This window comes from Callospermophilus lateralis, chromosome 8, assembly GCF_048772815.1.
Source record: "Callospermophilus lateralis isolate mCalLat2 chromosome 8, mCalLat2.hap1, whole genome shotgun sequence".
Classification (NCBI taxonomy): Eukaryota; Metazoa; Chordata; class Mammalia; order Rodentia; family Sciuridae; genus Callospermophilus; species Callospermophilus lateralis.
The window spans coordinates 51,017,771-51,044,220 of NC_135312.1; the positions used below are offsets into that span (position 1 = coordinate 51,017,771).

Consider the following 26,450-nt stretch of genomic DNA (forward strand, 5'->3'; position numbering starts at 1 on the left):
TATCTGAGTGATAAAGCAATTTAAACTATTTATAAATGGAAAAGGAAAATAAATACAGAGTATACAGAGATACCAAACTGGAGCAATATTGATGTGAATCTAGTTTCTAGTTTATCAAAGTACCTATTAATGGTACTTTGGTGAACAGGAGAGTAGAGTAGAAGAAAAAGGGCTAGAGGAAATGACTTCCTGAGGTTATAAAATGCCAGTTGCTTTAGAATGCATGATAGTCTTAGTAATAAAAGAATCAAAGAATCACCTGCTGTTTTCACTGAGTTTACAGTGTTGAGAACTATTACTTCATTTTAATGAAAGCATTTATATGAACATCTGCCATAGAAAACAAGTTTTTCTTGATAAAGACTTAAAAAAATAATTTTTTTTTTTTTTTTTTTTTTTTTTTTTTTTTTTTTTTTTTAATCCTTGTCAGTTCACTCTCTGGGAATGGGGAATAAAACAACATGTTTCCTTTTAAAGCAAAAATATTTTTTCTATCCATTAGGTTGCTGGAAGAAAAAAAATCAAGACTCTACTAGTGATGATTTTTTTTAATTTCTAACACTCCCTTTACAAAACCTTTTAGTCTTATATATTATGACAATCAAGTTTGGAGTTCCAAATAAATAAAATACCCACATTAGAAGGTATATTTAAAAATCAAATGATTAGCCACATTTATCTGTTCACATTCATGGATTTTCTAAGAGGGCTGTCAAGAGTCTGTATAATACTATTAACATTTATTTCAAGTTAACGTGTCATTTGACCTACTGCTCATGGTTTACAACACTGACGACATCAACAAAAATCCTGATTTTGGGGAGACAGTGATATAATAAATTCTGTTTAAACTAGCAGGGGTAACAGGATACTAAACTATACACAATTTAAAATTTCTAACTCTTTCTCTACCACTACAATCTCTCTTCTTACCATGGTATTAAATTTTCAAAAGCCTAATTATATAAGAGGTGCAGGGTTCTAAACACTATTTGTATTGAAAAACGGATCTCAGATATTAAACAAAAAAATAAATTTATAAAGTAGAATTAAACTTTTGGATGGCTGCGTTCACTACTTTCCATTTCTTGATTCTTTTCTCTTCTGGTCACAAATACTTTGTTCCTTCTTTTCATCCAGAAAGCTTAATACACCAATTTGTTCTAAGCATTATAAAATGGTATTCCAGTTTACAATTGCTTGTAATCACAGCCATGTGTGAAGCATTAGACAAGTGTACAGTATACAAAATGTTTCATAATTCTTCGGTGTAGTTTTCTACTGATGTTTCCCTTAAATTAAGGCTTCATCAAAGAGAAATCCATAATATTATAAGCTGATTTTTTTTAAGCTTCTGAATTAAGTGCACTCTTTCCAAAATCAAGTAGTCTTGGCGGAACTTTAAGACAACTTCTATTAATCAGTGTCATGGCTGAAGTAGTATCTTACAGGAGGTCCTGGCAAATCTTCATCTCCATCAATGTCTGGGGCAAATGATACAGTAAGATCCACATATTTTTTTTCAGTAGAAGGTTTCACCAGTTTGTGCATTCTAAGAAAAATAAGCAAAGATGAATACTGAAAATTCTGTAAAATGCAAGAATGATTTGCTAACTAATGCTATCCAAAGAATAAGAACCTGTATCTCGACTTCATTTTAAAATCTAATATTCCATTTGTTGTTATATAATCATTTTTCTTTACTGAAAGCTCTGAATTTAAAAATACTTCTTTACCTAACAGTGAAACAATTTGGACCATTGCTGGTAATGATAAAGAATACTGGCCATTTACTAAGAGACCAAAAAAAAGTAAGCAATAATTTTGAAAAATTAATTCTTTCCCCATACTCTCTTAGAAAGTTTGGAGGCATCATATTCTCTAGTATTTCTGTTTTTAAAAAAGTAAGAAATCTTAAAATGCAAGTTATTTCCAGTCTCTAGTTTCCCTTTCCTCTATACAGCTGCCAGAATTCTCTTAAAATATAAGTTTGATGCTGTTCTGTTGCCTAATATTATCTATCAGGGGCTGGGGTTGTGGCTCAGTGGGCTGGGATTGTGGCTCAGTGGTAGAGCGCTTGCCTAGTATGTGTGAGGCCCTGGGTTCGATTGTCAGCACCACATAAAAATAAATAAAGGTTCAAGACAACTAAAAAAAAAAAAAATAAAAAAAAAATGATCTATCAGATAATGGGTACCAACTTCAAGCCAGACTCTGAACTATGTAATCAAAACAAGTAAGTAGCTGTATAAGCAACGTGAACCCAGGTTTTTCTAAAGCCAACCTCATGCTCTGAGCCATAACGTCACTGAGTGACCTAAAGTGTCCAGATGCTTGATAGGTAACTCAACTATCTGCTAAATGAACAATGTAATGAGAAATATTGTTCAAAAGCCCATCATGCTGGAGATACTTTGTCAATTCTCAATTTTTCTTATTTGAAGCAAATTTTAAATTCCATTAGTCAATATACTTCACAACATATCCACTCATGTCTTGGTAGCATATAACAAGAATTCTAAATACTACTCTGAATTTATTCAAGTCACTTTGAGATCCTGATGAAAAACAATAAGGTAAGTTAATGCCTTAGCTAATATACTAATTTTATTTTTATAGGTAAAAATAATTAGGATGATTATATTAACCTTAATTGATAAACATACTTACAACTCACAGGTATGTTAAAGAAAACCATCATGTAGAGATCCATTGATTCATGACAAATATGCATTGATACCTATTATATGTTAGATATTGGTCTAAGTGCTTAAGATAAAAACATGGCCAGATAAAACAAAGATTTCTGTCCTTGTGATACTTATATTGTAGCGTGGGTGTGGGGAGAAGACACAAGATAAACAATGGATATAAGCAAAATTTACAGTAGCCATAAGACAATTATTAGTGCTATATAAAAACAAAAAAGTAGGAAAAAGGGGGTTGGGCACACTAGATTGGAGTTAGCACAGGTTATAGTATTAAATACAGTTGAGAAAAGATTTTTTAGGAAATACAAAGACCAAAGGTGAGAATAAGCCAGTTCTCCATCTCACAAAGAATGATCATAAGGGGGAGTAACTAGAACAAAGGTCCCATGCTGGACCATGGCTAGAGTAATCATGGAAAAGTAAGGAGGCCAGGGTATCTGTAATATCATGAACAAGAAAAATAGGAAAGTAAGTTAGGGGGAAAACTAAGAACCAGATCATTTGGGACCTTGCAGACTATTTTAAAAACCTCAGCTTTTTTGGTTCTCCCTCCCTTCCTCCCTCCCTTTTCTCTCTCTGCTCTTATGCCATCTTACAAAGTGAGAATATGAGTGGCACAGGGAATATCTAGACTAACTTCAACTCAAAATCCTACTTTCCACATTTCCTTTTCTCTTTTCTTTTCTTTACTTTCTCCATAGATAATTTATCATCTGACACACTTGTGTAGGAAGGGACTCTGCTTTGTTTACTGATGTAAAACTAATGCTTAGAGCAGAACCTGGGACACACCATATACCTTTAACAAAAACATGTCAAATAAAGGAATAAAACTAAATGGCATTTTCTTTTCTTCTTCTTTTTTCTTTCAGTACTGGGCATTGAAACCAGGTATTACATACACTAGGCAAGTACTCTATCACTGAGTTGTATCTCCAGCTCTTTCTTCAGATAAGGTCTTGATAAATTGACCAAGCTGGCCGAAACTTGCAATCCTTCTACCTCAGCCTCCTGAGTAGCTGGGATTAGACATATATGCCACTATGGCCAGTTTGGCATTTTTGTTTTATACTTCAGTCTCATGATCCCAGTCATTACTGCATTTCCACATGAGATGGATCTACTTTTACTTAGTGTATTGATTATATCAAGTTTCTAAGTCTGTTAGCTAAAGACCTGATTGATCTACAAAAACTTTACAAAAGTACTGTAATCCCATGATTTTCTTCTGAGAGATTATTGGCTTTCCCCTGGCAGATTCCCTGTCTTTACCAATGTCATTAGACAAAAGTAATGCTTTTATATGGATTTCAAAATCTTCTATATTTAATTTTTCAATCTGTATCCAGCTTATATACTCTTTTGTATATGCCTGATACTTACGTTAACTTTAATCTTTTTGCATGACCAGGCATTACAGGAACATAGAGCATTTTTACTCCTTGTACCACCATTGTTGGCTCAATTCCATACTTCTCCTAAAAGTGAACACCCAAGAGGGAAAATGAAATACTTGACTAAAAATGTTACATTACCAGTAAAAAGAGAGCAAGCTTATGATAAATAATATTTGTAACTTCCAGTAAAGCTAGGGATAAAAGTTAGTTGTCCCACTAATCCATGATTTTGTTTTCCAAAGTTAACCATAGTTTGAAAATATTAAATGAAAAATCCAGAAAAAAGTTTTAAATTGTGTTCAGTACCATGATGAAACCCCAAGCTGTTCTGCTCTAACTCATTCAGGACTGGAATCATCCTTTGGTTCAGCATATACCTGTTGTAGATACTACCCACTCACTAGGTGCTTTGTAGGTGTCCTGGTTATTATCGTTTGCTGCAATACTAGTGTTCAAGTAACCCTTATTTTATATAATAAAGAGCCTCAATGTGCAATAATATTGATGCTGGCAATTCAGACATGACAAAGACAAGCTATAAAATGCTTCAAGTGAAACGGTAAAAATTCTATAATTCATAAGGAAATAAAAAATCCTATGCCAAGGTTACTAAGATCTATTGTACAAAAAGCATTTTGAAAGAAAGACATTTTCATTACAGTATATATTATAATTGTTCTATTTTTAAAAAATATTTATTTTTTAGTTTTAGGTGTATACAATATCTTTATTTTATATTTATGTGGTGCTGAGGATCAAACCTAGTGCCTCAAGCATGCTAGGCAAGTGCTCTACCACTGAGCCACAACCCCAGCCCCTATAATAATTGTTCTATTTTACTATTATCATTGTTAATCTTTACTGTACCTAATTTATAAATTAAACAATAGATGAAGAGTTCAGTGTTGTTTGTAGTTTCAGGCATCCACTGAGGGTCTTGAAATACCTGAATAAGAAGGGACTACTAGACTCAAAGCTACTAATAAACTAAAAGAATAAAAATATCTCACTTTAACTGCATTTATGAAATCCAAGAGTGTGAAATCTTCTTTTCCATGTACAGTCCATCTGTCCCAAATTGTAAATGATATTCCATTTCTGTTGCAAAAAAATATTCAGAACAGAAACATTTAAATTTTCTTCCCTTCAATAATAACAACAATAATAATAATAACAACAACAACACCTCCTGCAGTCCATTAAAAAGAAAAAATATAATTGCTAAAATAGTCCACGACTTATTTCCTATAACATCAGGTAATAACTTTTATCTGTACCTTATTGATCCTTTTAGTGTTCTATTACAAATCAATATGTTTCACTTAAGAGAGTGCTGGCTGTCTTTTTTAACAGCTAGACAGGTTTCATTGTGTGGACGTTCCAGACCCTTATTACCAGACATTTGAGTTGTTCTAATCATTGGCTATTATAAACAATACCAGAATGATTTCTTGCATATATATAATTTAAGATGTGTACAAATATATTTGCAAATCTGAAATACAGGGCCATATTTCTGTTATGTACTAATACTATTTTGTATTCTCATCAGCAAAGTATAACAGTGCTTACTTTTGCACATCTTTGGTACGACTTTTTTTTTTTTAAGTCTTTGGTTATTGTCAACCTAAAATGTGAAAAATGGAGGGAATTGTTTTTCATTGTCACAAGCTTGTGGAATTAGATTCTAAACCTAAGGACCCACAGACACCAGAGTGCCTTCTAATTTATGTAGGTCAGGCAGTAAGATGAAACCATAAAGTACAATGCTAAATTGTGTGACAGAGCAAGTGCTATGAGAGTTTTCTGGCTAGTTTAGTCAGAAATGATTCATGAAGGTAAGGTTTGATCTGGTCTTGAAGTGATGACAAGGATTTATATATCAGAAAGAGAGGTGAAACCAGGATTTTCCCTTTGAAATGATAGAATCTATTATTTCATTCAGAATATATTATTTCATTCTTTTCCTGCAAGAGAAATAGATCCTTCATACATACCTGATTTCAGTCTTTCTTACTTCTGACGTCTCTGTAAATACTATAATTGGAATGGCTAAGTTAAGGAAACAATTTTTGTAAGCTTCAAAAGGATAGCCACCAGTTACTTTGATCATCTCCAAGGCAACCTAGATGAAAGAAGGTGATTTGATTATATAAATAGCCTAAAAATACTCATGTGACTATAACTGGATCTACTCGGTTTTCCCAAGTTCTTTTCAAGTACTTCTTTGTAATGACTAAAAGCAGCTATAAGACAGGAGTAATGAATTTCTTTCTTTTTTTGGTGGGTGGATACCAGGGATTGAACTCAGGGGCACTGGACCACTGAGCCATATTCCCAGCCTTATTTTGTATTTTATTTAAAGACAGGGTCTGAGTTGCTTAGCGCCTTGACATGCTGAAGCTTGCTTTGAACTCGAAATCCTCCTGCCTCAGCTTCCAGGGCCTCTGCTATTACAGGTGTACGCCACCTGTAATTTCATATTTTTAGGCCTCTACATTTTTAGTATATTTTATTTGTAAATTTTCAATCTATTCCTTACTTAATAAGCAAAATTATTTAAAAATATTAATTTGACTATGGAATATTCTTACTTTGAAAACAGATGACAGAACTCAAAAAATATATCAGTCTAAAACCACTCAATATAGGGGCAGATAATTAACTACATTATTTGGAAAAAAATATTTTGAGAATAATAATAAAATTACAGTATAATAACTAGGGCATACTAAAGATTCTGAATTATTTAAAGATAGGAAAGTTCATTTTATTCAAGAGTACCTGTTGTATATGGAGGACACAATGATGACTGATCATAATGTCTTCTAAGCCATTTTTTATGTTAAAATGTTTATACACATAAAACCTCAAAGTGTAGATTATTGTGTATTCAAAAAAATCTTGAGAATTTTAATTGCAAGACACAATATTTATTCTACCATCTCTAACATCTGGTGACTATCTGGGGCTACAATGGAAACAGGCAATGAAAAAGAAACATTTTTATTTGAAGAATAAACGCACCAAGCCAGAAACTGCAGCAGTGGATGTAGCTATAGCTGGTATAATTTTACCAGCTATGCGCTTTGTTTTGAAACGGTCAGCTGGTTCAATGCTATACATTTTGGCCCGAAGATTGGATGCAGCTGTGATGAAATCTATGTGTCCATTACTATCATCATCTTTTTCAAATGAAAGCACTGCCATCTGAAGGTCACCTAATCATAGTGAACAGAAGAACAAAATTCTCAGTAAGTGGAAAAGTTATTGTTAGGCAAAAACCTATATATATGTATATATATTTATTTTTTTAAAGATTTGCTTTTATATTTTTAAATGATTGAAAAACATAAGAAAAATCCAAACAACTGAAGTTATATAGAGAATATAAAAAGAAATTAATGGCTTTAGTACTACAAAACTAGAAATTTTCTCTCTCCAACCCCTTTCTAGTAAAAAGCCAAATAAGAAAGCTAAAGACTACATATCTGTTGCCAAATGGCTTATAATAAAAACATCAATATTTGATCTTATTAAAAATTTACTCCATAAATCCTACCCTGAAACATTTTCCCTCTGACAACTACTTGGGTCAGTTGGTCAAGTAAAAATATGTATCTTTTTGGAAGATTTCCAGTTATTCTAGTGATTATTCTAAATTGTTTTTTCTGAAATTTTACTGGTGCATACACAGAATCCCAAAAGTCTTGGAACCACTGGTTTACGTAACAAAAGACAGTTAGGAAGCCTAAACATTAGAGCAAATGGTTCTGTGTTTAAAAACTGGAAGTTCTGTTTTCCTGTATTTTAATATGTAAGACCATTCAGCAAAGATGTACAGGTCAGTTTATATTCCTGGACAGTAATTACAGAGAATAAAAAGAATTCTGTATGATTCTTTATTCTAAAGTGATTTAAATGGGTCTATCTAGACATTAGTCTCAATAAGGACTCCATTAACCTAAATTTTTAATATTTTAAAAACAAGAGTTCTTTGCTCATCTCTTTAGACTGCTTACTATCTGAATAACTAAAACAATAAGAACTACAACAAAGCAGTTAATGTGATTTGGAGAATTAGATTTCAACATCTGAAGGTAGAATCAGAGTAGGGAAAATGATGAATTTAGTCAGAGAAAGATGAATAGTGATTTCATATGATTGATATTACTACTGTTATTATTTAATCCTACAAACTTTGGTATGGAGCTTTGTGAAAAAAAATCTTTTATATAGAGTTTTGCTTACTTTTGGTAGCTTCGTTAGATGAAATAGCTTTTTCTAGTTGGAAAATAGCATTCCTCTCATCTTCACTACTAATAGGAACATGATCTGGTTTCCTTGCAGTTTCATCTGTTTGAACAACCTTTAAATAGACATATTTTCATTACCACATTCTGCATCATTTATCTGTTTTGTCAAATAGGTCAGAAAGAAAAAATATTTCCTCCATGTATTTTAATCAGATTATTAATATTTATGGTTTAACATATGTTACATATTCCCTTAGTACTACTGGTATTTATATATTTGTTTTGTGGTACTCGGTGCATGCAGTATATGGTACTCATGCATGCTAGGCCAGAACTCTACCATTGAGCTGTATCTCTGGCCCTTTAAAAATTTTTTTATTTTGAGATAGGATCTTGCTAAATTGCCCAGGCTATCCTTCAACTTCCTCTTACCTCAGTCTTCCAAGAGTTGGGTACAGGTGCGAGTCACCATGCCTGGTTATATTTTTGTTTAGGTTATTACCTCTCTTCTCACACTGGGCATATACATTGTGTGAGAATAGGGCTCTTTATTTATCTTGTTCACTGAGAGACCTCCAATATATCTAGAAGAAACCTTTTTATACTAGGCGTTAAAAATATTTTAACTGAATAGCTTATGTAGTTCTTTTAAAACTTCACACTAAAATGAAGTTAATATTAAAATAATTTTGATTCTGACAAATCTACTTTCAATCAACTGCCTAAGTTAGTGCAGAGCTGTTTTATGTAGTAAAGGAAATTGAAGAATAAAATAACACATAAAAGTATATAAAATATATAAACTGAATGCTGAAAAAAAGTTCTTTCCTAAAGAATGTTTTTCTTCATAATACAATAATTTATCATGTTAAAAGTGGTATATATCAAAAATAATTATCCTTAAGAAATTATTAAATATTCCATAGAATATGAATAGTCTCAAATAAGAAACTAGTTTCATAATTACTTAATAAAGTACTATTTCTCATTTAAAAATACATCCAATTCATGTTTTCACAGATTAAACATTATTACAAATATTTAACATGTTAGAGTCAAAAAAGCAGAAACTTTTGTATGTCAGAATGTCTAATTGAAACTTTTGGTATGAACTACTTAAAAGAATTGTAAAAGGACCATAATTCATGTTAAAATCATAGCTTAACTGCTCAGGAAAATTTATTATCCTTGAACTTTTGATACACATAGAAGCAATGAAAGCCAGTATACTCAAGGAAGAGAAATAAAGGCCAGTAAAGTTAATGAAGCATGTTTCCTTAGCTTCTGTCTAGTTTCATCCATGAGAGAAACATGAGCTAGGAAACTTCTTCATTTGAAACTTCTACTAATCTTTATTGTACTTTTATTCTTTACAGGCTACATGTCATGAACATTTCATATAGCACAACTGCCTAAAAGACTTCACTTCCTCCTAAGTAAAAAGCAGAATGGAAGACTGCACACACTAATTCTTCCTTGAATTTTGCAGGAAGTCATTATTCCACTTTATCTCATATAGTTAAAGGGTAAAAGTGGATGACTTTTAGAGTGCATGCAAAAAATGCACACACCAAATTTGTGAAAAAGAAAAATGCTTTGATATTTTCAAACTTTCCTATTTATGTTGCCTAAATTTTATGATCCATCTTTATTACATTTCTTTTCTGTGTGTTTTTAAAATACTTTTTTAGCTGTAGATGGACACAATATCTTTATTTTTATTTATTTACCTTTATGTGGTGCTGAGGATTTAACCCAGGGCCAAGCATGCGAGGCAAGTGCTCTACCACTGAGCTACAACCCCACCCGCCTTTTTTAAAAAAATGTTTTTTGTAGTTGTAGATAGACAGAATGCCTTTGTTTATTTATTTTTATGTTGTGCTAAGGATTATACCTAGTGCCTCACACATGCTAGGCAACCACTCTGCCGCTTAGCTACAGCCCCAGCTCCATTTGTTTGTTTTTGTGATGCTGGCGATCAAATGCAAGACCTTGTGCTTGCTAGGCAAGTGCTCTACCACTGAACCATATTCCCAGCCCCAGCACCCTAGCATATTTGATAAACAAAATCACAGTCTTAGTTATATCCAATTTTCCATGTATGCTACAGTATAATAGTACCCCAACAGCTAAATGTAACTGAAAAATGGTAATAATCTTTTCCTCCACCAATATTTAGTAGAATATGTTAAGCACAGTGGGTCTTCAGGGTTGTCTTGCAATTTTACTACGTTTTAAATTAAGAGACTTTTCCACTCTGCTGGGCAATGATTTCATACCTTCTTTTCTCTGTACTAACTTCCTTTATCTTATCTCCTTAACTCTGAACACCTAAGCTTCTTCTAATTTCAACCAAGAATGTAATCTTTTTTTTCTCTCACATTCCACTTTAAATCCCTTAGAAATCCTCTCAGAACTACAGTAAATTATATAGAGAATCCAATTCTTTCCCAACCAGTAACCTACTACACTTATTCAAACCATTATCTCTTGCCTGTGTGTTCCTACAAGAACTTTTGAACAGCTTTTCCTGCTTTTCTGTGTGTCTTAACATTCATTCTTATAGTCATTTATCCTTTTAACATATTGTTATTCCTCTGCTTAAAAATCATTCACTAGCTTCTTATCTCAAAGTAAAACACAAAATATTTATCTTTTCTAATTTCTTTCCCCTATTGATTTTTTCTTAGCATTTCTGTCTATACCGATAGTATTATATGTTTATTGGCATTTCATATGGTACATCTCTGTCCCACTGAAATATAACATCTGTAAGGGTTTATTGTAGTATTCTCCAGGTTTAGAATGGAACTTGATACAACAAAAGTCCATGAGACTATTGTTAAATGAATTAATTTCTAAATTTACCTTGTTGGAAGGTTTGAATTCCTGAATCTTTACTTCTGAAAGAATACTCACAAGGGCATCTGTTGACAAGTCCTGTTTTTTTAAAAAAAGCAATAAACAAACATAATTCTCTAATTCTGAATTCTAAAGCTAAAAACATCCAAAAAGTCCTTTACCCAAATTGTGAATAATTTACCATCTGAAATATTTAGGCTACATCCATTTGAGACACTTAGGTTTATTTCTATAAAATTATCACCCATAATGGCTATAGGTGGAGGAGGGACTAGGGTGAAAAAGTACTTATCTAGATGTCAACAAACCTGAAATTTTACCTCTTTTTGCAGATTTTTAAAAAGGGATTACCTTTATTATTTTTAGCACCAATGTTTTTACAAAGTCCCTTGCACAACATTCTGTTCAACAGATAAGCAAATAGACTTCCTACTTTGAAAAACAGAAAAATACTCAAATGACTCAAGATGAACTTAGATCAATTTAAGGTTTTTGGAGCCATATTCACTATTAAAAAGCTGCTTGGACACAAGGCTTTTCTTTCTTTTTGGTACTAGGGATTGAACTCAGGGGCACTTTACCACTGAGCTATATCCCCAAACCTTTTTATTCAGAGTGTCTTGATAAGTTGCTAGGGTTCTCACTTAAGTTGTCAGCCTTGAACTTCAGATCTTCCTGCTACAGCCTCCTGAGTCACTAGGATTATAGGCATGAATATACTGCTTCTGAGGTCAATTACTACTCTTATAAAATAGCTGCCATATTTTTTGTAAAAAATAAAATGCTGTTATTGCTATTAGACATTTGTGATATATTTCATACATATTAACTAAAAAATGATTGGATTTATAATAGACAATTTTACCTGGATCCAAAATAATCATATATATATATATATATATATATATATATATATATATATATATATATATATAAAAAAAAAATATGGATCCAGTTCATATTTCTTTATTTGGCCTATGTGAGAGTATAGCAATTTATTTAGCTCTAATATGCATTTGTGAAGAAAAATCAACCAATGCACACTTGTCTCGCAAGATTATATGTGATCCTTCGGATATGAGTCAACAAACATGATGTCTAGGACAGTGACTATACTGATAAGGGTAAGAAAGTTCAATACAGGGGAGGGTTTTTAGATTTCTGGAAACATGTAAGTTAATATTACAATAAGTAAAAAATAATTAACGAAGAGAATCTCTAAGAGTATTTAAAATTGCTATGAAATGGCTCATTTTAGCTTTTTAGAATAGAATAACAGATTAGAAATATTTTAAAAATAAAGTATGACTGCTTTTATAATAACTGTTTCATATGCAAATTCAGAAAGTAAAATTCAATTTTCTTCAATTTAGCAATACTGCAATGAATACTTCTGCTATGTCAGAATGGACAATACAACAAAAACTTTGTTTAAAAAGAATGATTCTTGTAAAAACACATTTTGATTCAATTAACTAATTTCAACCTGGATTTACATCTAATTGTTAGGGGTTGAAAAATATCTTACCTTTTCTAAAAATGGAACACAATATACTGTAGCATATAGCTTTGCAGCATTCTGAAGGAAACTGAGGTGCCTTTTGAAATAAAAAATTAAAGCAAAGTATGAATGCACAGTTTTAATAAAATTCCAGTTTAGAACAAAACTCTGCCAAAATTATAAAAGAAAAAATATTAAATATTTAAATTTTTTTTTTTTTAGTTATAGATGGACATTATACCTTTATTTATTTTTATGTGGTCCTGAGGATTGAACCTAGTGTTGCACAAGAGTTAGAGAGGGCTCTACCACTGAGCTACAACCATAGCCCTTAATGTTTATTCTTAAAAACACTGAACAGTAATAATATTCAGGTAGTTATCATGACTACTTTGAGGAAAGGAGTGAATGGTGAGAAGTAGAAAATTTAAACCTGTGGAAGAAAATTCATTTTAATTCCTAAGAAAATATTATATACCAGGTATTCAAGAGTATACATCAGGTTCAATCTAAACAAGAGACTGTTTAAAAACAAAAAAGGTTAAACTTTATAGAGAAGCAGGATAAGGTCACTGGAGGCCTAAAAGCACTGGATGAGAAAATTTAGCAAAGAGCTATTTGTAGAAAGGAAGATTAGTGTAGGCAAGATAAGTTTTAATAAAAATATATAAATAAGTGTAAATCTAATGTTCATTAATATAGTACATCCAGAAATGAGACCAATTCCTTTGAAAATTTATTTGAAATTATTTAGGGAGATACTCAGTAATAACTGCTGCTTCCTCCATATAATTAAAAATTCTCAGCTTTATTAAGTATAAAACACTTATTATCAGTTTATGTTTTTTATTGACAAAGTTAATAAGTAGATTTTGGTTTTACATTATAGTAGATATAAATAATGAAGTTATTTACCATGTGAGTAAATGGATTTACATTTATGTGAAATGAAAAGTTGTAGTCAGAATTACTTGTTAATAATTTGCTTATGTAATCATTTAACATTAAAACCCTTGCAATTAAGAAATGTACACAGTTCAAATTGATATAAATACTTACAAAGGTTCATTCAAATCAAATTTTATTGGAGAAGGTGGTCTCTTTGGTGACTGCCAAAATAAACCTAACAAAAAGATTCAAATATTATTTTCAATATATGCTGACAGTTTAGTCCTAAGTTACGTTAAAAATTTCTTCTTCCCTCGTCGTTATACAAAATACATGTATGATGATGTGAGGGGGATTAAAAAAAAAAAACTAAAAAAAAAATTTAAAAAAAGGGAGAAGGGGAATAAGATGGAAGGAGACTCTCTTTGTTATACAAAAAAAAAAAAAAAAAAAAAAAAATTTCTTCTTGACACTTGGGTTACACTTACTGCCATCTTTTAATCGTGTGTCCAGAGGAAAACAGTGAAGAAGCTGAAGAGCCTAAAGAAAAAAGTAAAACAACAAAAACAAAAAACATGAACTAAAGAAACCCTCAATAGTACATGAGAACCTACCGATTGATTGATTGATTGACTGTACCGGGGAATGAACTCCAGGGCAATTTACCACTGAGCTAAATCCCTTGAGTCACTAGGATTATAGATATCAGCCTGGATAGCAACTAAATTTTTAAATTAAAATTAAACATTTTTATGTGTTAATATATATACATGCTTCATGAATCAAAAAACATTAAAAGGTATATCGTGAAGTTCCTAGTCATCTGTATATTGCCTGTCCATTTTCCTGTCATTACTCCCGATACCTGGAAAAAACCTCTATTGTCATTTTTTATCAAAACCTTTTTCTAAATATCTTTAGCAAACACAACTGTACATTATTTCATTCACTATTATAAAAATGGTGGCATATTTTACATATCACTTTGTTTTTGATAAAGAGCTAATCCTTACAACAAATAACAAGTAACAGTCCACAGTATTTGGAGATAAAATATTTGGGATTTGCTTCAAAATCATCTAGGGGAGAATGTGAATGGAAATATAAAAGAAACAAAATTATCTATAAATTGATAATGGTTAAGCTGAGGTGAAAGATAAATGATTATGACACAGTGGGTTCATTATATTATTTCCTCCACATTTATGAGATTGAAGTTTTTCCATATAAAAAAAAAGTTTAAAAAAAACCACAGAAAATAAGAACTAAAAGAAGTTTTTAAAAAATTCTAAAACAAAGAGGGCACTGACAATCATGGTAAGAACAATTTGAAGAGTATTTGCGAAAGAAGTCACATTTAATCACTGGGTGATTAAACCATTTTTTTCTAAGAAGCAAAGGCATGAAGGAAGTTAAAAGACAAATAAAATCAAAGATTTTTTTTTTTCCCAAAAAAGGTTAACTTACTTTATATTCTTATAGGTAAGAGCCAAAAGAGAGGGAGAGACTAAAGAGAGTTACAGTAAACATTCTAGCAACTGTATGTAATTGCAAGTAAGAATAGGTAATATTTAGTGATTACTCACCTGCCATGTGCTGTTCTAAATATTTCAACTGTATTAACTTATTTGATTCTCAGTCCACCCCTAAGTATCAGATACTATACTATGAGGATAATTTATTATCCTCAATTTACATTTGAGGTAATAGATATATATGACTGGAAAAGTTAAAATTGTGACAAAAATTTCTGACTGAAGATCTCTTATTTTCTCACTTTTGCTTCTATTTCAAACAAACTTCTTTTAGACTACAGGCAAAATATATTCCTTATTCCCTAGAAAAGAAAACTACCTGAAACACAACTTTGAATACAAGGAGACAGAATCAGTTAAATGCATAATAGAAAAGCCAATGAGTGGAATTTAAATGCTTTTTCCAATGAGTAACATTGAAAGAGAAATTAGTGTGTGCTCTCGTTCTTGCTTATTACTTTTTTTTGGCACCAGGAATTGAATTCAGGGGCGCTTAACCACAAAGTACATCCATAGCTTTTTTATTTAGAGACGGGGTCTCACTGAGTTGCATAGGGCCTTGATAAGTTACTGAGGCTGGCTTTGAACTTGGGATCCTCCTGCCTCAGCCTCCTGAGCAACTGAGATTATAGGTGTGTGTCACCAAGTCCCACTGTTACTAATTTCTGAACACCTTGACCAAAAAAAAAAAAAAAAAAAAAAAAAAAAAAATTAGTAGACATTTGAGGTCAATAAAATTAATTTAGAAATAACTAGTTGAGTCAAGGTCAGACTTTTCCTTAATGTCCAAGAATGCTTACTTACCTTATGGTTAAAATATTTTTCAAACTTTAATCTTGCTAATTCTACACACTGGGACCAATTTCTAGGTCTTCTAGTAAGTAACTTAATGACTTGAAAACAGCCTTCTAAACTCTGCCCACTTTGTATTTTCTAGAATGGAAAAGAAAAAGAAAACACGAATATACTTCAAATTAAAAACACATACATACACTTTCTAAATCTCTGTTAAATGTTTTTATTATATTTTTCACCTCAAGTTCCTTGTCTCTACCTTTCTGTTCTGCCTCTTTCTTTTAATTCATCTTTTATAGGAAGAGAATGGTAGGAGATTACATAGAAAAATTTAACTCTCACAAGATAGGTGTTTTCCTAGCTATGTTGTTATTACTACATATGTACTTAGAGTACAAATAATTCTATTAATAATATTTATAAAAAGCTGACTTTTCAGTAGTATATGATTAAGGAATACAAGGAAACATCTTTGAAATTGCCCTTATCATGAGAGCAGTTAAGTTTGAGATTACTGTTTACTCCAAACATTTTCACTAAAATTTCCTCAATTTTTCCCCTAAGAGCTTAGCAAGTCCTTTTATAATTTGTTGCTCTTATTATCATTATTGCGGATCAAACATAGTTAAACATTGACAACTTCATACAGTTCAATCAAACTAAAATAAGGTCATCTGTGACATAATTTCAAGATTCCTCATGTATGTTTTTAATTTTTATGTACAACACTAATGTTTTAACCATTCTTTATGGAGGTAAGACAGGTAACTTGAAATTAAGATTATAATGATACAAAATGTTAAGTTTGTATTAAAATGCATTAATTTTACCTGTAAGACTTCTTCTGCCGATAGATAGGTTTGCCAAAATTTGTTAAATAATGAAGGCTTGTGTGAAAAGGAACTCTCAAACTGTAAGGGAGAACAGAAAAATGTTCCACAAACAACTCTTTTTTTAAAGTTGGATATATCACATTCTCACTTCAAAGAAGGTAAACTCTCTGAAAAAGAAACTTTTACCTTATCTCTTGCCCACTGTATAGTGTGTTCGATAGCAGCTGGAAAGGATTTTAGGGTACAAAATGGTATTTCCTCTTCTGGGGGATCTCGCTATTATAAAACATGACAAAAGATACTTAAGAAAAGCATCAATAAATTTTTATTGATTTAATTTGAGTCTTAAGACCAATATAAAAATCAAAAAATCATGTACAAGCATACATTTTAATATTTTCTCTTACATAATTAAAATTAATTCTTTTGACATTTAACCTATTTGTTAATAGCAAAGGAATCACAAACATGAATACTTTATCATTTTGTCATCTGTGCTATCATTTGGTATACCATGTAGTACACACGGCATATAACCACACATAGCTCATTGTTTTTTTTTCAGAAATAAAGTAAGATTTAAAATTTCAGAACACTACTGCCACCTACATTGAAAAGTAATTCAAGAATCCAAAATATAGTACCGTGAGTCCTAGGGTAATATAAGTCTCTCTATGGAGAAAAATACTTGGAACCAAGGATGAGTGGTATAGTTTCTTACAGAAAGTGTGTCTTAAATAAATGGTATAGTTTCTTATAAAAGTGTGTCTTAAATAAATGGCAAAAGCTAAGTTATCTCATGTAGATAAAGGAGCACTGAAGAAATCTTTATTATAGGGTACAGGTAGGCGAGGCTTATTCATTTAACCAATCTAAAATGACTCACTTTGTCTCTTTTTTACTTAGAGATTTGGATTCAAGTTTTTTGACCTATAAAACACTACTAAATATTTTATAAATTAAAGAGTGAAGCCAGGAGAGTATTACATTCTGGTTCTCAAGAGTTTGAAGCCAAAAAAAGAGGAAAAGGTTTAGGAGAGATTTATATTGGAAATCTTACAATGACATCAGCATATCATGATTTTTTTTCCATCTAATCGCCTTCAAATTAAACTTCTGAATTTTATAACATTTTCATTACATATAAACTTCTGATTTCATGAAAGGACATGGAAAAACATGTCCTTATAAAAATTTTAAAAATTTAGAAACCAAATATACCCATTAAATAAAGGGATACTGATGCTTCAAAAATATTATTTTTTCACTTTTTTTTTTTTTTTTTAACCTGAGTGGATCTTTTTAAGTTGTAAAGCTTTATTTCCGAGACCAGTCATTTGAACTTTGGCAGTATCTCAAAATTATTTATGGGGTTTTAAAACTTACACTTACATCATTATGTAAAAATATATGCACACAGACAGCTAGGTCCCACCTATTAAGAATCTGATTCTTCAGTTAGATTTTGGGTGGATCACCAGGGTCTGTACTTTTATTAAGTTTCACAGGTTATTTCTGACAATGTAGGCTAGGTATAAATTCCTGAGGAGAATAAACATTAGACACAAATGTACAATGACTATCCTTGCCTTCTTTATTCCTTAGATACCAGCTAATGTATAATATAATAAAAATCAAAGGATCAGCAGATGAAAATAATTTTGTCTTTGTTGATAGCTCAATTCGCAATCTAAAAGTTTAATTTTCTTATCAAGCAATCTTAAACTCCCAAATTGTTAGAAAACTAAATAGAGGCTTTGAGAAATAAATAGTATACACACGAATACTACTACAGGAAAACTAGATACAAAATTCTGATGACTTTGAAAAAATTCAGTTATCATTTTTAGAAATGCCACGTATGTAGGTATAGACATAGCTGGCAGAGCAAAAACAGAAGGATTAAGAAAGCTAAATCAAATTTGCTGACTTGTGATGAAGACAAAAACCAATGATATATAAAGAAAACATTTATTTCAAAGTGTTGATCACTTACATGACTATTATAAGATTCAGTCAAGTGAGGAATAATAACTTCAGTGTGTCCCTTAGTGCCCATTGTTCCAGAATCTAAGAGAGGCCGTAGATTTGCTAAGCAACGGCTGTTTGAAAATATAATATATAAAAAACACATTGGCCATTTTGCATATTGATACCTTTTTCTGAATATATTAGGAAACAAAATGTATAAACACCAAAAACCCCACTGAAAATTTCAACTTCCCAGACCTGTCATGCATGCAAATTCTGTTGCTCTTTCTAGTCATTTTTGTTTCTCCCTTCTACTACCACCACTAAATCTTGGGCTGTGTTGGTTTTTATCTCTAGGTTAATTCTTAACTTATCCTTTCTTCTGTTGCTTTCTATTTATTCTTTGATTATTTTCTGACAACAAGTGCTATCCCACTATATATTCTCAATATTTGCTTTATCTCAAACAGTATCAATTTTTCTTCTCCATACTTAACATTACCCACATTGTCCACATTTTAATGTTTTTTTGTGTGTGTTTTCTGCTTAAGACCACAATCTTTTCACTACATTTTTTGACAGATAAAATTTTCCTGTTAATTATCTGCTCCAGCATCCCACGTTAAGGAGTCATATAATTATGTAAGAAAGACTATGTAAGGTTTACACATGTATAATCATTCATTCATCTACTTATTTCATAAACATCTACTGAATGATATCATCTGTTGAACACTAAGGATACAGTGATGAAAATAAACGGTTTCTAAGAATGGCTTACTGAGGCAATAAACATTAAATAAATATACATGTCAAGAAAAGTGTTATGAAGGAAAAAGTATATTGGGGAGAAAGTCTGTTTTAAGACAGACATTTAGGCTAAAACAGAATGAGGAAAAAACCTTAAACTGAAAAGTGATAGGCAAATTCAGTGACAGGAGTTTTGGAGAAAGATAAACATCAACTTCCTGAGGTCTGGGGAAAAAAAAAGTGCTGAAGCTATGGGCTGGGGATGTAACTCAGTGGTAGAGCATTTTCCCTAATGCTTCAGGCCCTGGGTTCTACCCCACACACTGGAGAAAAAATTGAGGGTCAGGGGAACTTAAGGCCTTGTCAGAACTGAAAGAATATAACTGTAACTAGAATAAATAAGAGGAACCAAAATGCTTGGGTATATTTTACACTAGTGTGGTGGACGAGCAGCAGTTACTGCATGAAAGACATTTAGACTAGTTCCACTTTTCAATTTTATTCTAGGTATAATGGGAAATCATCAGACAGTTTGGGTTTGATGAGTACTATAGAACATAAATAATAATCAGAAAATTTGTAATTTTTCAATAAGTAGGTGTGAGAAATAGAAGTAAACATGAAAGATAATTCTTCATGAACCTGAATAAGAACCTACCTGTCTACATATCTCCTGGCTTCCACATTATCTAATGCTGTAATAATTATATCTTGTTTAGTATAAAACTCATCATTGTAAATGGACTCAGTGGCCGGACATACTTTGTTCAGGTGTGCATCTATCTTTAACTGAGGATTTATTTTCATAGTTGCATCAGCAGCAGTATAGCTTTTAGGTTTCTAAACAAATAACAAATACAAACAGAAGAAATAATGTTAAATGAAAAAGATGAACTATGAACTTACACATTCTAATTTCTTATAAATAGATATATAAGGTGAAAGTAAAGCAATGAGACATTTTCATTTTTGGTTTGTGATAATTATAGTTACTGTAATCACTATATTTAATAATGCACCTTAGTCCAAATAATATACACATTAATGAAAAAAAATCTAAAGATCCTTTATTTCATGGTTCAGTGGTTTAGAATTCTTAGAATAATAGTTAAAAGTCCAATTAGTACTTTTTTTTTCCTTTTTAAAATTCTTGGGACTGACCTTGAAAATGCTAGGTAAGTGTCTTTTTTAAAAAATTTTATTTTGAACTTGTGATACTCCTGCCTGTCTCTTGAGTAGATGAGATTAGTTTTTGTACCACCATGCCCAGCTCAATTAATATATTTTGTTCCCACAGTAATTGTGACTTGCTAGAGACTAGAAAATCATAATACCTTCAAAAAATATAGAAAATCCAGATCTGCAGAAAATAAGCTCGTAGATGTATGAGATTTTAATGCATTGATACTTAATCTTTTAAAATTCTTATTTATTTTTTCGTACTGGGGTTTGAACTCAGGGGTACTTTATCACTGAGCTACATCCCTTGCCCGTTTCCCCCATATTTTTTATTTTGAGACAGGGTCCCACTAAATTGCTGAGGCTGACCTTGAACTTGTGATCCTTCTACCTCTGCCTCCTGAGCTGCTGAGATGATAGGCATGCACCATTGTGCCCTATATATGTTTCAGTTTTATAAAAAGAATACTCTAAATGAAAATTCATTCTTTTTTTAAAGATTTAGTAATTATTCAATCTTTGGTGCCATTTCAGGTATTATCACAATAATTTGTGAGTACTAGCTGTGACGCTTAATTTCTCTTGCCCCATTCTGAGTTCATGCATAGCATTTTAATGGTATTTCTGCATTGTTAGGCTTACATGTTTCATGTCTCACTTATTTTACTCACTCAGTAAAATAATAAACAGGATTTTTTAGTTCTTCACAAAGTGCTTAAACTTTGTAATCTATTTTAGTTTATGAAAGGCCCTGTTACTTTAACCTTTATAACTGTACAAGTAAGGCAATTAGGTTAACTATTCGGTTATAGTCACTTTCTGTTCATGACACTCCTAAGCTTAATGTACTAAGACTGTTAATGAGCTGTTGAACAAAAAAGGGAAAATAAAATAAAAATAAAAGCATATCTGCTTAACTAAACTCCTTCATTCCCTGACTTAAGTTCTAAGTGCTAAAGTTTACCTGTTTCATAAGACTGAAAAATGAGAGTAGCTCCAAATTTATGATGTCAGAACTTCAAATTATAAAATTTGTTTCAATATATTTATTTTCTAAAATTAAATATGAAAACATACCTACGTGATTACAGAATGAAAAAATACTGATATTTCACAACTCAAATTAATATCCAAAATCAATGCAAAAACCAATATTTTATATTAAAAGATAATTTTATATTTTCCTTTTTATCTTTCTCAGTAGTAATAAAATTCTAAAACATTTTGAATTTAAAAACACTTTGTTTATTCATTCCTATTTTCTATTTACAAAAAGGAAACTCTTTTTTATATAACAGATGACTTAAATTGGAAACAGAATATCAACATACCTGTATGTGATGAGGACGAAATAGGAACTGTCGATTTAAGTTGGATTTTTCTATCAAGTCAGGATCTGTAACTGTAACCTAACATTGGAAGGAAAACATAATAAGTAAATCTATCTTACTTATCTTGGAATGACTAAAACAGCTTCTACAAATTGTTCTAAATTATTTGGCTTACCGATACTATGCTTTTATGCCTATATTTAATTATAATTGATATTGAGCATAGGAGTACCTTAAACAAGGTAGAAGAATAAATTGTAATCATTATTCAAAAATGTTCTTCAACTATTTATGAGAAAATAGAGGCTGAAAACATCTCTATCACCTTTTAGACCCATGCAATTAATTACCTATAGAGGACCTAGCTCTTCTTTCTAAATTTATATTTATTCTTTGGGAATTATAGTTTGAAAAGAATACTTGCACATTTCAATCTGAAAGGAACTTCAGCTAATAAGGTCTACAAACTAAAGTGGAGGCTGCCTGTTTTTGTAAATAAAGTTTTACTGGCACACTGTTTGTGTACTGTCTATGGCTATTTTCATTCTCTGAGGCAGAGCTGAGCAGTTGTGACGATACCTGGTCAAACCTAAATGTGCAATCTGGTCCTTTCAGAAAAAGTTTATAGACTTTCATTTCAAAGGATGCAAGAAAAGTGACAGACTTAGATTTATCTGAAAAGTATTAAAAATAATTTGCCATTTAAGGTAGTATTTTTATACACAATTTGCCTAGGTGTAATATCTCTCAGACTATGTTAGTTATTAGATGTTGAATAATAGTATTTACAGATGTTCATTTTCTTTTAGTGGATATCTCCCAGATATTTTAATATTTCTGTCTAATTATGTTAGAAGGTATCTTTTTTAATGGGAATAACAACAAAATGCCAAGCAGAAAATAACCTTTAATAAAAAACCTTACTCAAGGTTAACTGCTCTGGTACATGACCATAATCTCAGTGACTCAGGACACTGAGCCAGGAGGATCTGAAGTTTGAGGCCGGCCTAAGTAATTTAGTGAGTAGGCCCTAAGCAATTTAGTGAGACCCTGTCTCAAAATAAATAAATAAAAGGGGCTGAGTGGTAAAGCACCACTTAGTTCAATCCCCGAGTTCCAAAACAAAAAAACAAACCCTTACCTCAACTCACAATAATTACTGTGATTGTGCGTATACCTCTTTGTCTTTCTCCTTTTTCCAAACTCACTTTTTATTCTCCCCATTTTGCTTTCTACCACATTGATCAAGTTTTCTTAATTCCAACTGGTTTGGAAGTTATACATCTATTTTTATATGGTTATGTTAAAAATTTTAACAGGTATAACTTCTAAAATTAATTAAACCGTCTTCTTCCTGAACAATCTGAGAATACAGGAACTTATTTACCTTGCAACTCTTCCTTCTACTTTCAATGATGACATCAATGTACAACATTATAGATATTTTATTTTGAACCATACTCCTAAATCAGTAAATATTTTAACTAAAGACTTTTAAAAATTAATTCTTATCTAAACTTAAGAATGCTGATAAATGCCTTTGCTTATCCTTCAAGCAGTACCCACATTACTTAACAGTACTCGCAGTAAGAACCAATGCTGGTAGGTAATCTTTAATCATTTTATTGGTTAAATATCTTTACTTTGTCCTCCCTCTTGAAAGATTAGTTGAGTATAGAAATTTATGTTCATAGTCATTTTCTCTTTAACTATAAAGTTCTATGTATCTTCTAGCATTTATTGCTGGACAGATGTCTATTATACAACCTCCTTTTTGAATCTTCATTTTTTTTTTAAATAAATCAATGTTCATTATCTTTTTTTTTAACATTTATTTTTTAGGTGTACATGGACAAAACACAATGCCTTTATTTTTATGTGGTGCTGAGGATCGAACCCGGGTCCCACCCATGCTAGACTAGCGCTCTACTGCTGTGCCACAATCCCAGCCCGAATCTTCATCTTTTTAATTTGAACATACTTGTCTTGCTTCAACTCCAGGAATTTTTGTCATTATCTTGGAAATACATTGTTTCTTCCCCAGCATGTTTATTCTCCCGGGAAATTCCACTAGATTTACACTGGACATAGCAAATGCATCTGCTTTCATTTTTTAAAAGATAGTTTTTCTACACTACTTTCTGAGTACTTGTATTTATCTTCTATTTGTCAAATTTCACTTTCAGTTGCATTTGAATTGTAGGTTTACAATTAGACAAATTCTTACATGACATTTTGGAAAAATCTTAGTGCTGATTTCTTCTCATGTTTCTATTTCTTTTTATCTTCTATCATTTTTAAATTCAAAGTTTGTTCTACCATAGGTCGATTTTTAAAATTAAAAAAGTTAAAAAAGTATTTGTACAGTAAGTCTATGTGTTTGTGGTATTTCAGAGGTCTGTCCACATTAACTTACTCCATTTTGTTGCCTAAACTCAACTGGTTTCTTCACCAGTTTTTTTTTTAACCTTCACATGCTGATATGCACTATGAATTTAGGTATTCAGGCGATCCCCAAACTTAGGCAACCAATGGTTTTTTTTGTTGTTGTTTTAAAATGCTTTTTAAAACAATAGAACTAATAGTAGTGTATGGAATAAAACTGAGGAAATCCTAAGCAGAAATAATATAAACATAATATCTACGAAAGTAATAAATGTTCTCTTAAAGTGGAATAATAAGTTAAACTATAAAATGTGAACTACTATATAAATTTTAGTTATTTATGGTCATTTTGTTAGTCATTATGATAAATCTAAGAAATCACTAACAAAAGTTAGCTTATATCTTAAAAAAGGAAACACCACCAATAAAATCCATTTTTTAACTTATATTTAGTGCTAAAAATTTAAATTGCATTCCAAAATTTATTTTATTCCTACTACTGTTGACATTAATTGAAACTACATCTAAACTACTACTCTGTAAATTTCTAATGTCTTCTCTCATCTTAAAGGTTTATTTAACAATTAATAGTATCTAATAGAAGTAACAACAATTGGTTGTTTTCAGTTTCAGAGCATTAGAGAAAGGAACTGAGGAGCAGAGAATTAAAGTAATTTGTCATAAGGTCACAGATCTTGATTAGTGGTTAGACGATATCAGATTCTTCCAATTTGTGGTTTAATGCTCTCGTCTCAAAAAATACTTCAGATCTACATAGTCAAATACAGTTCAAAAAAAGGTAAAAGAGAAATACAAACTTTTAGCTCTCAAAGGTTTATATCTTACCATTCCCTTCTCCTTGTCTGTGCCAACACCAAGTAAAGCAAAATTTTTTAACATTTCACAGCCTATGGCTCCACATCCTACCTATGCAGGAGAAAAATGATACGTACCAGATTAAAATAAAACTATAATATCTACTTAACAAGGAAGAATTCCAACCTAAATTTTCTTCAAATGATAAGTTATGATAACACATACTTTAAAATAATTACTGGCCATTTGTGACTCATTTTAGTTCAAAATAGTTAACATTTATTATATCTTTTCAAGTTTCTCAAAGATGGAAAAAAGTATAAACCAAATAAGAAAAAGCAAAAATATTCATAACTTATTTAAACAAAAGACATTAAAGAATTCCAAAAAAAACCAAAATACTGAGCTCAGTTTTTGTAAGACAGACATGAACACCACAAAACATTTTAATGGAAAAAAAATCACATCACAATTCCCATCACTATTAACTTACTAAAAAGACATTCAAATTCTGTAGCTTTTGACACAAAGTATCTCCAATGCAGGCTCTTAAGGCATCATATCTATCTCCTCTGAAAAAAACAACATTTAACACAAAAATAGAAAAAAACAGATTAGTTTCATTGTCATTAATGCAAATTTCATGTGCTTTAAAAAAGAATAAACTAAATAGTATCTTCCAACTTATCAGAACTACCTTAACTGAAAGAGAAAAGACCACACAAAATCAGCTTTTACTCTTTCCATTTGACTTAATAAGTCCAAATAACTTAAGTGATGATAACTATAATTCATAGTAGTTCTCTCTCACCCAGAGGAAATTTGTTCAAAGACCTCCAGTATACCCGAATCCTTGGACACTACAGAAACCTATGCATACTAAATTTTATCTTACATAAACATATATGACATAAATTTAATGCCTTTTTCATTTTAGCTCTCACATGCTGTGGTTGTAATTTTTGCAGTTTGAGGTACAAGAAAAGCTAGCACTAATTTCTTTTTCCTTCTTTAAAATTTCATACACAGCAGACTCTTTCTTACCATAGATCTTTTTTTAAAAAAATATTTATATTTTAGTTGTAGTTGGACACAATATCTTTATTTTATTTATTTATTTTTATGTGGTGCTGAGGATTGAATCCAGGGCCTCACACATGCTAGGTGAGCACTACACCGCGGAGTCACAATCCCAGCCCCCTTACCATAGATATTAATAACTTCTGCACACAACCTTTTC

At 31.2% G+C, this 26,450-nt stretch overlaps 1 protein-coding gene across 2 annotated transcripts in view; it reads right to left on the minus strand.

The window, feature by feature from the left end:
- Window positions 1-533: 533 nt before the first annotated feature.
- The window catches only part of Uba6 (ubiquitin like modifier activating enzyme 6), an 86,333-nt gene continuing 60,416 nt past the window's right edge, over window positions 534-26,450 (minus strand). For both annotated transcript variants that reach the window (XM_076865316.2, XM_076865317.2), the window contains exons 16-33: window positions 25,704-25,782; window positions 25,241-25,321; window positions 22,010-22,087; window positions 20,158-20,339; window positions 18,775-18,880; window positions 16,965-17,054; window positions 16,776-16,856; window positions 15,955-16,083; window positions 14,104-14,155; window positions 13,787-13,850; window positions 12,755-12,824; window positions 11,233-11,304; window positions 8,360-8,477; window positions 7,136-7,329; window positions 6,106-6,233; window positions 5,119-5,206; window positions 4,095-4,189; window positions 534-1,552 (exon numbers count right to left, since the gene is read on the minus strand). In XM_076865316.2, coding sequence (XP_076721431.2) covers window positions 1,417-1,552; window positions 4,095-4,189; window positions 5,119-5,206; window positions 6,106-6,233; window positions 7,136-7,329; window positions 8,360-8,477; window positions 11,233-11,304; window positions 12,755-12,824; window positions 13,787-13,850; window positions 14,104-14,155; window positions 15,955-16,083; window positions 16,776-16,856; window positions 16,965-17,054; window positions 18,775-18,880; window positions 20,158-20,339; window positions 22,010-22,087; window positions 25,241-25,321; window positions 25,704-25,782 — 1,843 coding nt within the window. In that variant the 3' untranslated portion in view covers window positions 534-1,416. The remainder of the gene's footprint in view (window positions 1,553-4,094; window positions 4,190-5,118; window positions 5,207-6,105; window positions 6,234-7,135; window positions 7,330-8,359; window positions 8,478-11,232; window positions 11,305-12,754; window positions 12,825-13,786; window positions 13,851-14,103; window positions 14,156-15,954; window positions 16,084-16,775; window positions 16,857-16,964; window positions 17,055-18,774; window positions 18,881-20,157; window positions 20,340-22,009; window positions 22,088-25,240; window positions 25,322-25,703; window positions 25,783-26,450) is intronic.